This window comes from Siniperca chuatsi, linkage group LG3, assembly GCF_020085105.1.
Source record: "Siniperca chuatsi isolate FFG_IHB_CAS linkage group LG3, ASM2008510v1, whole genome shotgun sequence".
In the NCBI taxonomy this organism is placed as follows: Eukaryota; Metazoa; Chordata; class Actinopteri; order Centrarchiformes; family Sinipercidae; genus Siniperca; species Siniperca chuatsi.
Genome location: NC_058044.1, coordinates 17,066,347 through 17,078,460, shown reverse-complemented (window position 1 = coordinate 17,078,460; position 12,114 = coordinate 17,066,347). Strand labels below are relative to the sequence as shown.

The 12,114-nt window shown below is 41.3% G+C and overlaps 1 protein-coding gene across 15 annotated transcripts in view; it reads left to right on the top strand.

Annotated features, from left to right (window-relative positions):
* The window catches only part of adgrl3.1 (adhesion G protein-coupled receptor L3.1), a 113,068-nt gene that overhangs the window by 29,218 nt on the left and 71,736 nt on the right, over positions 1-12,114 (top strand). For all 15 annotated transcript variants that reach the window (XM_044189086.1, XM_044189080.1, XM_044189077.1 and 12 more), the window contains one exon: positions 5,775-5,988. In XM_044189086.1, the coding sequence (XP_044045021.1) occupies positions 5,775-5,988 (214 nt within the window). The remainder of the gene's footprint in view (positions 1-5,774; positions 5,989-12,114) is intronic.

Genomic DNA, 12,114 nt, shown 5'->3' with positions numbered 1-12,114 from the left:
TAAAAAGGTGACAAGACTCTCTGTATTGTAGGGCCCAATAATGGGAATATGCGTTAGCACACCATTCTCAGAGATTGCACAACCCATGGTTATGTTTCCGCCCCGTTGGCCTGGCACATCAACTGTAGCTCTGTGGCCGATGATATTTCGACCACGCCTTCTATGTTTTGTTAGGTTGAAGCCAGCTTCATCCATGTAGAGGAAGCTGTGCGGTGGTTCACTTGCTTCCAGTTCCATTATACACTATATCCAGAAGACACAAAATTAGTTTTATGAATTACATGCATTTTCATTTTGGTCAAGATACAGTTACATCAAATGTATACAGCACATATTTGCTACGGCTGTAGAAAAGAAGATGCAATGTGTCAAGTTCACACTTACTGTACTGTATATCACTATACAATGTTGTACTGTTTACTCTGAGGTACAGTTGCTGCATGCTCATACATGTTTTACCTGTACATATTGGTAACGCAGCTCCTTCACTCTTTCACCATTTCTTTCAAACGGAACAGTGTAGAGCTGCTTCATATTCATTTGGTGTCTTTTCAGCACCCTATCAATGGTTGAGATGCTGACTGTTTGGATGTTTTGAAAGATGTTGTTGTCCTCTATAATGGCACTTTGTATCTCCCTTAGTCTTATTGCATTGTTTTCTATTACCATGGTGCAAATGGCCTCCTCCTGTTCACGTGTGAAAAGGGGCCCTCTGCCACCCCTGTGAATTTGTCTTGCAGTCCTATGTGGGGAAAAAAAAATTAGTAATGAAAGTACAGTGTACAATGCCTATTGTTAGATTACATACCTATTCTGTCGACGAAAAGTCTGAATAATCGAGGACACAGTTGTTCTTCCAACATTTGGCTGTACCCTTCGACCAGCCTCGGCCATTGTAAGCCCATGATTGAGAACGTGGTCTACGAGTGTGGCTCTAATCTCATCAGGAACGCGCATATATCCTCGGCCTCTTCTGCCTCTTCCTCGGTTTTGCCTTCCAACTCCTCCACCACGCAGCCTCACTGCTCTTCTTCGTCTTCTCTCTGGCTGTTGACCCCGTCCAATTCCTTGTCCTTCCATTGTCCAACATTGTAACATTCTGTTGCTCCAGCTATATATATACCTGCTAGTTGATGCTTCATGAGAAGCACCTTCGTTAGAGAAAGTCAAGATTCACCTGGAAGCAATTTACCAATTCAGGACAGATTTAGAAAAAAGTCTAATGGAAATATAGAAAGTATAGAAATATGCTTGACATATTATGATAACTTGTTCAACCATTTTGCATGTAAAGACTTATGCTATGAGCTTGTGCCTAAATGTTGTGGGGGGTGAGACTATTCAACAGAGACCCAATATAATACATTTTGATCAACATGACATAAGCAACTGATAATGTAGGAAACAACAGAGATTTGTACATAATCATTTGCATGCATGTACCAAAGCGTTTGCAACTTGTTCAAAGAAATGAGAAACTGCTTTTTTGATGTGCACAAGTGACACAATGATGTGAGAATTGAACAGGTAGTTTTGAGAATTTCAATTCTGATCTGAGATATGTACCAAAGCGACTGAGAAAAACTGTAATAAAAGGCTAAGTCATTTCTTAAAGCAGCCGGACACTGTAATTTTTAGCAGTGGAATAATACATTTTAAAATAAAGTACAATGCCCATAGTCATCCTAATAAAGAAACATGTCACCCAGTGCAAAGGTGTAGCTCATTTATGTGTTTAATAGTTTTTTAGACAATGATAGTAAAAACATCCGCACACTCCAGCCTGTGGAATATTCATTTATTGAGGCAACTTTTTTGTCAGGAACCTTTTTCAAGAGTCCCAAGGGAAGAGGATGCCTGACCAAAAGTTCGCCTCAATAAACTTGCACAACTGGAGTGTGCGGATGGTTTTCCTATCATACATTAAGTCTCAGCTCCAGCACCTCCAACAAGCCTTTATTTTGTGAGCAGTGACCTTTATATACTGGACATAAATAATTTTTTAGACAACAATGACGCTCTGTAGCACAGAGGAAAAAGCTATACCAGGCTTTGGCTACACAGGCACTACTTGTTAGAAGTATCAATTCATTGTAGGTTTTTGTTTTTCCATGGGACTTATTGACAGTAAGAAAAACATAGAATATTGCAAGCCTTATCCTTTAAAAAATCTTTCGCACTTTAAAAATGTGTTGTTTCTGCTCTAACTCAGAAGACACACATTTTAGACATCAGCACTGGCCAAATGCTTTGGCAGTTCGAGTGAGAGATCACCTTTTAAATCTCTCTCCTCTTGCCTCTCACCCTCTCCTTCTCCTTTCCATCTATCCACCTCTTTTGCCACTCTCTTGTTCTTGGCCCAAATGTAAAAATCGATATCCTTTTGTTTCAGCCCCCCTGAGGCAATGAGAGTGTCTGAATAAGATTGTCTGCACTGTCTGTGGCTGCCAAGTTTCTGTCATCACTTACACAACTAATGACAGACACATTAACATGCACTTGCCAGCTCACACATTATTGCATGTGTGCAAAGACAGAGAGCTAAATATTGGCCTGTACTGCATGTGCACGAGTGTGTGTGTGTGTTTGTATATCATGTGTATGAATGAAGAGGTGCTGTGTGACGGCACATGCTTGTTTGGAAAAAAGTGACAGATATATGTGCGGAGTGAGTCCTTTGGAGCCAGGTTAAACACAGTGCAGTTGTATAGGTGAGACTGGCTGATATAAACAGATGAATCAAAAGGTGACTGACGAGACAGGACGGTTTATGCAAGTCAGAGCATTTTCTGTGGCTTTTAATTGGAATAAAGATAGACCCCTTATTTGAATTGTGTGTGTGAGTGTGTGTGTTTGTGTCATAATGCTCTCTTTATGCCCAGCAGGGACCCTGTAAGGCAACACTGTAAGACATCTGATCCAAAGCCAGTCTAGACAGCTGCCTTACAATACTGCGTATTGATCCCCTCACGCTTCTATTAACCCTCTCTTCAAAATCTACATTCATGCTCACAAAGGCAGACATGATGCAGCCATTGAAAAACTAATAAACTAACACTCGTATTAACACAATAATGACCCACTGCCCTAAGCACTCCCCTCTTATACACACAAAAATGCATGCAGTCCTTCAAATCTTCAGCCACTACTGAGACACACATCCTATCTGAATGTGTGTTTAATGTCTAATCATAGCCTGCGGTGTGTGTGTTCATTAGAGAGGACATTTTCAGTAAAGTTTATTTATATATCAGTCTTATCTCTAAACTAGCGCCTGCCATTATCAATTGAATGTCCTTAGGTACCAGCACCACACAGATGTTGGCTACACTGGCTATGAATGTCTGCCTCTACATGTCATCACTCAGAGCATTTGTATGCGTGTGTGTGTGTGTGTGTGTGTGTGTGTGTGCTTGTGTGTGTGCTTGTGTGTGATGTGGTGAAGGGCAGTATTAAGTAGAGCCCGGGCAGAGTGTCATTGAGCTCATTCAGATTCTTTGCAGCATTTGTGTAGCCATGACGCTCCTCCAGCCAATGAGAGAGCCAAGGGAGGGAGGACGGGGTTGCTATGGTTATTGTGACAGGGAGAGCAAGAAAGGTGGTGCTGTGCCTTGCTTTTCATGGATGTTGTAGGTCTGTGTTTGAAGTGCGGGTAGTCGTGTATGTGTGTTCATACATGCACATGTGTATGCACGTGTGTATGTGTGCACGTGCATTTTAAGAAATGATTTGGGAGGCCTTGACAGGATGTATTCTTTAATAAAAACAAACGGGACAACAAGCAGTCCACAATCACTGGGCCTGTAGCCACAAACTACAGACCGTCAGATTTAATATATTTTATTTGTCTATTCAGGGAAAATGCATATTAGGTATATTGCACCAGATATAGCTAAAATTTTCAGATGAGGTCCGTTGGCAGGGGTAGCCGGTGACACACAATATGAAGCTGTGTAAAAGTAAACACAAGAAACTCTATAATTATATCACAATTACAGTAGGGCTAGGTGATGACAAATCCGAGCAACACAAGTGAACACCTCAGCTGATAACCTATCTATCAAGGGATGATGGTTGATGCACACAGGGGTTGCTGCTCCCAAGAACAGAGAATAACAACATCCAAGCTACACCACAACAACCAAAATCCCTGGGAACATCCAGCCCCACACCATCAATATCACAGCACCCTACTCTAATCACAAGACAATATGTATCTAGAGTGTTAATAAGCAAATAATTAAAGAATAAGGACACATAAAAGAGCCACATGTGTGTGACATATTCTTCCATCATGTTGAACATGGTCAGTGCAGGTGCCATACTGTTTTAGTTTTTGGATGACAATAGAGTTTTAAGGCTGTGACTACATGGACAGTAGTGGTTAGCAGGATAAGATAAGATACCAGAATGTTGGTTTTGGTGGATTCATAAGATTTGTTGTCAAGTTAGAAAAGATAAAATAGTTTCAAAAACAGTAAGTAATACAAACATCTGCATTTAAAAAAAAAAAAATGAATTATTCAATTAAATAATTTATTAATAGTATACTATTAATGAAATTAGATCATTTCATTAGATCATGTTCTTAGGACAACTATTCTAATAACATATGTAACACATACAGCAAAAACTACAATGTCACATTATAGTCCTGATTATAGACCTTTTTCACAGCAGGCATTTTGACTTGTCACAGCATGAAAAGCACAGGTTAAAATGATACAATTAAAAATGACTGCATTCCATTTAGGTGAGCTTGTTTCAGAGTCCTGGTATTTTTGCATGCTGGCTCAGTGTCATGGCTCACTGATGGACACTTGATGGAATTGAGCCGCCCTTAACGAAATTTGTTTCATCTGTGCTTTTCCCGATATGACAAGTCAAAATGTCTGCCGTGAAAAAGGTTTGAAGTGTGATAGCAGCACCTGCTGCAAGGTGAGGCATCCCAGAAGCAGAACTGCAAGCTCATATTTTCTTGAAGCACTTTTTTTTTTTTTACTTTTTGGTTGCAGTGTGTGTCATCTTGGAACTTGATGGGACTATGAAGAGCACATGCCCCATCATATCCCACGCCTCTCTGCACCAGAAGCTGCTGCTGTTTCCCTTTGTAATGATTGCCAGACATTCATCTTATAGGATATCTAGACTTGATTAGTCAATGGCAACTTGATTGCTGTTTGGTCTTGCAGATGTTTCAACATCCAAGAGACTTCATCAGTTCTATTCACTAAACCAGCAAGGAAGTAAAGCAACAGCAGTATAAACGATCTGGGACAGATAGCTTCAATCTTATTGGAATTAATGACACGTTTCCTATTTCAGTACAGTAAGAGTGGATGTATTCATCAAATTAGCAACTTCTGAGAATAATTAGGCATTGCCATCTTTGAATAATCTCTGCAGCACTAAATGCCTGTTGAAATTGCCAGACAATTACTCTCTATCTAGAGTGATATCTAAAACTGCTAACTGCAAAACAGTAATTACAAGTCGGTTCACTTGCGACAGTGGACATGCCCTTATGAAAAATCTTCAGTGATGCTATTGTTTTTGTATAGTGGGATAGTTAGTCTATATGACAAGGCTACAAATGCAGTTTTAGTTGAACACAATCTGTGCTTGTACAATTTAGGCCTCCAGTGCACACATTTTAAAGGCAGCCCTATAAATAAGTCTAGTATTCCAGTATTTCAGTAGGTAGTAGAGACAGTTATCATTATATCATAACATCATCTTTGTACTAATGTGTGTGTTTGTGTGTCTGTGTCCAGCCTATGGCCGTGCACCAATCCCCATGGCAGTGGTGCGCAGGGAGCTGTCCTGTGAGTCCTACCCCATTGAGCTGCGCTGCCCAGGCACAGATGTCATCATGATCGAGAGCGCCAACTATGGCCGCACTGATGACAAGATCTGCGACTCAGACCCCGCCCAGATGGAGAACACACGGTGCTACCTGCCTGATGCATACAAGATCATGTCACTCAGGTCAGTGTACAGTATGTGTATATGCAGAGTTGAGAGCTAGCTCAAAGTTCAGTTCACACAAATTAAAATGAACTAGTTCACATTCATAGTTCACAATTTTAAATTTTGAACTAAATTAACAGTACCAAAAAATTAACTAGTTCTCGTTCATTTCTTCCATTTTTTTCTTTTACAAAATGCTGTGAGTTTGACTTGGGTGGGGGAATTTGTGGCTGTTGGCTCATGGTCTTACCCTTTGTTAATGATTTCTTGTGATAATCATTCACTCGCAGGCATTTCCCAAGACTGGTCGGATGCTTCAGCTCGATGTGTCTTTTCAAAAATCTGTGACCCATCAGATTCTGTGACCCAATACACCGGCATGCTAGGGGCCGTAAAACACAGTGCTTGAGCGTTGTTAACTCTCGCGGGACTGAACGACGCTCACGTTCGTTGCAAGCAGATATATTCAGTTCACCGTTCACCAAAAACATAAGCATGTTCATGCACAACACTGTATATATGTGTTTGCGTGAGTGTTGTGAAAAGTACAAATGCCTGTGAGAGTGTGAAACCCTCTTTTGTAGAAGGTTTCCCTCAAATCTCCCATTTTCAGAGGACTGTAGGTACCAACAAAATTGGTCAACTACAGTGAAAATAATTAATTCTGTGTACTGCTTTGTTAATTACGTTTGTCCCATGGTAGGTTTTGGTACAAAATACACAAGGCTGACTCATGGCACAAAGAGATTTAGCCAAAACAGTAATACTTTCAGCTGTTTTACTTATTTGTATTTATTTGTACAGCAGAGAGAGACAGACATCTCTCAGTCCCAGAGATCCATGCTGCAGTAGGTGTGCAGTGTCAACTGCTCATTTAGTATTCATCCTGGTGAAGTATCAATGTCAAATTCTTACTCACACGTTAACCCACTTTAACAAAGTTGACAGCAAACAACAACAGAATAAAAACGACACAACAGCATAGCACACCTGTCAGATGTAGTGTGATGGAGAAAAGGTGATGGGACATCTGTGGAAACCAGAGTAACCTGTGAGCCCCACCCTATGCAGTTCTGCTGCTCTCATTTCCTGTACATGCAGTATAATGCCATACAATTGCACCTTATCAGACAATGGAAATTACTCAGCTAACCCTTTCGCTACAGCTGGCCAGTGTGATTGCCTCCTCTCCTGACAGTGCTGCCAAGAAGAGTGCTCCACAGAATTAGCAGTTTATCATTGAATAAGGGTTACAATACACGCTGGTATTTTAGTATAACAATAGAATAACAACCCCTGAGATGTTCACTTTACTGCTGTGAGACGCCAACAAAGCCATTAAGACATGGAGCTCACAAAATAAGCACGAGACTTGAAAGATATGGGTTAGGTATCATAGTTATGTTAGCCAACTATGCCCTGACTCCCACTCATGTTTAAAAGTCTCAGAGGCCTAAACTGGACAATTAAGAGCTTGATAGAATATGTAAAGTGTGGATAAATAAAGTGTGGATACCAGCAATTATAACTGAAATAGAGAAAGGTTATTGTCTCACTTAGCCAACATGTTTTTAGGTGTCTGAGTTATATTTAGACAAGCTCATTGAATAGCATAGCATACTTGCTTGAAGGAAATGATCATCACTAATGTGCAAAGTAAAATTTTGCATCAGCAATAATTTTTCCACCTATCACCTCTGTAAGAAGCTTATTTTTTGGTTACAAAATGTATTAATGCTGTCTGATTCTGCCAAAGCTACTCTCATACCTCATCTTTCCTCGCTTAACCCTGCACAGCGGTCACTATTTCTCCTAATTCTAGATTGTACTTTTAATAATGGAGAGAACGCTTTTTTACTTACTTCTTGAGTGATTAAAATTTTGATCCTGATGACCATTTTGTTAACACTTCCTTACTTCCTTACAAAGTTCTTATGATACGTTTTACTGGTACTAGCTATAATTATGAAGAAGTGGTCTTGGTTAGTTGTATTGTTAATGGTGTTTTATAGTATTGTGGCCTCTTCACAGTACCAACTTTTTTTTTATTGGACAGCTATGATGATGAGACCTAACTGGAAACTAATAGCAAAACAAAAATAGCAATGAGGGGAAAGGAATGCTCTGTGTAATGAGACTGTCTGGATATGAAGAATTCATTCATGTCACCATTAGTATCTCAATTTTTCAGATCACCTGTTACTCTGACTTTGCGTGCTCTTTCCTGCTGTCTCATTATTTTCTTTCTTATTTTTTTTGTCCCAATATTGCTGTCATCTTTCTCTCTCTCGCTCGCTCCTCTGTCTCTCTGTCAAACCACCTGTCTGTGTCACGTGGCGATGCTCTGATTGCGATTGCTTTGGCCTGGCTCGGTCTCTCCACTCGCTCTGGCAGCTGCAGCTTGTGTGGCCACTCTCCTACAGCCCTTACCATCCATAATTTATACACATGCGCAAGCACACACACACACCCACACAGATACACACAGCATGTGCCACACACACGCATACACTGCCCAGGGGCTATACCAGACTTTAAGCTCCAATTAGCAGAGCCAGAGGCCAAACTTAATCTTGAGTGATCCTCTATGGAGGTGACTCAGACCGGAAACAACTGTTTATCACATATATATTTCACTGTGTGTGTGTGTGTGTGTGTGTGTGTGTGTGTGTGTGTTGCAAGAGGCTGTGAGTGAGCCTTTGTGTGTGAACGAAGCTCAGATATGCTCATGCACACAGTGTGTTGTGTGTTTTAAAAGCACCAGTATTACACATAAATGCACACAGAGAATCTTTGAGTGTGTGCTCATTCACATGTCTAATGTGTGTGTTTATGCACTTGATAATGTGTGTTGAAGGCTGTATTGGGTTTTTTGCACACATTGCAGTGGGTTTGTGCATGCTTGGGTGTGCTTTTAAATCTTTCCCATACTCAGCCCTCTTCTTCAGTCTGTTTCAGCCTGTCTAGTTTACATTCTGTCATTCCCTCTGTGTCTGTATCGTCTCTGGTTTTCAAGCCCAGCTCAACTGGCTGATAAAATCAGAGCATGTTCTGCCTGCCCAGTGTTTCCTCAGTATCATATTCTCTCTTTGTTTTCCTCTCTTCCATTCTCTAAGGCCAGGGAGTGTGTGTGTGGGTACTTGTACTTGCTACATAGTGAGGACTGAAACATGTTTTTTACCTACAGAGTGAGGACATTTTTGGAAAGTGAGGACATTTTGTCTGGTCCTCACAACTTCAAAGGGCTGCTTGAAGGTTAAGACTTGGTTTTATGGGTTAGGTTAGAATTAAGTTATGGTTATGGTGAGGGTTAGGGTTAGGCATTTAGTTGTGATGGTAAAGGTTAGGGTAAGGGGCTAGGGAATGCATTATGTCAATGACGGTCCTCACAAAGATAGAAGTACAAGGATATCTGTGTGTGTGTGTGTGTGTGTGTGTGTTTGCGCGCGTATGTTTGTGTGTGTGTGTGTGTGTGTGTGTGTGTGTGTGTGTGTGCGCCCATACCACATAATTGGTCTTGATATCAAAGCCTCATATCTCTAGAGGGTCTCACAAGGCTTCTCAGGCAACCTAGAGAGGACCTGATATCACTGCGTTTCCCAGATTATCTCCCCATTGGGATACACTGGGTTGAAGGGGAAACAAAGCCGTGGCCATGAAAGTTACTCTTAATCTGTTTTAGCGATATACTGGCCTCAGTTCAATGACTCACTCTGTTTTATCGTGTTTTGAACTGAAATGCCTCTATTTCAAAATGGCTACTGAACATTCTTTGTCTGTTGCAGCTTACTTCAATTTTATTTAGGTTTTACCTTTAGTATTTCATTAAGAAAATGCACATATCATTCCATTTTGTATTGTTTTATTAGGCTTACTCCACTGACACAAGTCTCCTCCACTGTACTTTATATGTGTTTGCCTAAAAAACTGGATCAATTTCATTGTATTTTTCAAAGCAGCCATGTTGGCTACAGCTAGGGTGGTTAGGTTGAGTGTACATTAAAGTGTCACTGGGGAGAGTTATATCAGGACAGCAGAAGCATTTGAAGGTTTGGGTTGTTCAATTCTGCACAGGGAGAGAGCTGCAAGCCAAAATGGTGGAATGCCTGCAAGTTATAGCGATCTATTGACATAAAAGTGACTTGATGGCTTCTACGGAGATGCTTCACAATGCACTCCTTGTCCCTCACTGATACTTGAGTGCTTCATGGACCGAGTACCTTTTCAGCACACTCGCTCTCATTCTCTCTCAATGTCGCACACATGCATTCAGGCACTTGAGGCTGCAAGTGTGAACACTGAAGAATGTGTAGACAGTGCACACAGGCACACAAACTCTGTTTTGCTACCACGGCCACAGCTACCATGTTAGAAAATTACTTCTGGACTTCAAACAGACTATCCCCTGACACTTCTATACCGCCTCTCCCACCTTGTCACCTTGTTTGCCCTTCTCACTTTCTCTCTCCTCTCTTTCTTTCTATTGTTCTCCCTTTTTCTCTTCCTTCCTATCCCTCTTGAAGAAGTCCCTCAACACAAAGGAAAACCACTTTGACATGAAAGACAAGGGTAGGGAGATGTTCCCCTTCTCTTCTGCTCCCCTTCTCTCCCTTGCTTTTGGAAGTGCTAAATAACAACATACTTCATCTATTATTCTCCTATCTGTCACTCTCTTGATATCTCCATTTTTGTCACTCCATTTCCAGGTTTTTTGTTCCCTCTTTTCATTCCTCAAATTGCTTCTCGCCCCATACTTCTCACCCTTGCTGTCACTTTTCCTTTCTCCCTCACCATCTGTTTTAGTTTTCATCACCCTTTCCTGTTTTTCCATTCACCCTTTTCTTTCCCCAGCTCAGGGGAAAGGTGGGGTTGAGGCTGAAGTGCAAGGGCTTATGGGGTTCAGCATGTTGCCTAATTTTACAGTATGTATTCTATATTTTGGCCCCATATTGACCAAATGCACCAGGTTTGAAGGCCAGAGAGACATCGCAAGTCTCTAGATTAAACCCCAGTCATGCACCAACCCCTGTGCGCGTGCGTGCACACACACACACACACACACACACACACACACACACACACACACACACACACACACCAATGAATACACATGCATACATTCATGAACATTCTTACTGGCTCATGCATGTCTGCTCACACACTCTCTTGCCCACATACGCAAACACACACTTAGAGATAAATTGAGAGAGTTGCTCATCAGTTCCCAATCTTGGTCAACTTATTCTGGCAGCCTGTCTCTTTAGAACCTTCAAAGCACCACGCTAGTGTGCGATTGTGTGAACACATTTGTGTGTGCACGTGTGCGCATGCGTGCATCTATAGTTGTATGCTTTTGTATGTGTGCATGTGTGTTAGCGAGCGTGCGCCTGAGCGTTTGAACCATTCACGCGGGAGACTGTAACGAAACCTGTGAAGTTCTTTTCCTTTGATTCTCTGAATTATAGAAAACCACTTGAATCATAGACTGCAATCTAGGCATGTGCTGCAGTCCAGGACTGCGTAACCAGTGAACTATGCCATACAGTCTGGCACTTTTTTTTCATCTGTCTTCTTCATTTGAGTCTAATCCATCTCTGTAAACACAGAAGGAGAAGAAGAGAGAGGCGGAACAGATAATGAGAGAGACACAGATAAATAAATGCTCTAAACCTTACATAAATCTTACATTTTTGATCATTATTCCAGCCCAGTGACTCTAAGTGCAAAAACAATATTATCTGCTAAATTGAAGTTTTGCACTGAGGCGACTGAGGCTGTGACTACCATTTTGTGTGTGTGTGATGTCTTGCAGAGATGAACACACCAGCATATTTACAATTATTTCCTCCTATTATATCTATCTCTGACTTTTTCTGTCTCTGTCTGTTCACTCATCTTCTCTCCTCCCTCCATTAACTATCCTGCTTCCCACTGAATGAGGTCATATCTGGAAATGTCCTACTTAATGTGTGTATGTATGTGTGTGTGTGCATGTGTGTGCGCGTGCTGCCACCCTCATATAGTCACCACATTTACAGGAGATGCCCTGCGGCACCCTGGGGGCCCAACTGTCACCCTTGCTCAGTGCGGTAATTAGGGCCCACACACATACATGCATATGTACACACACACACACATACACAC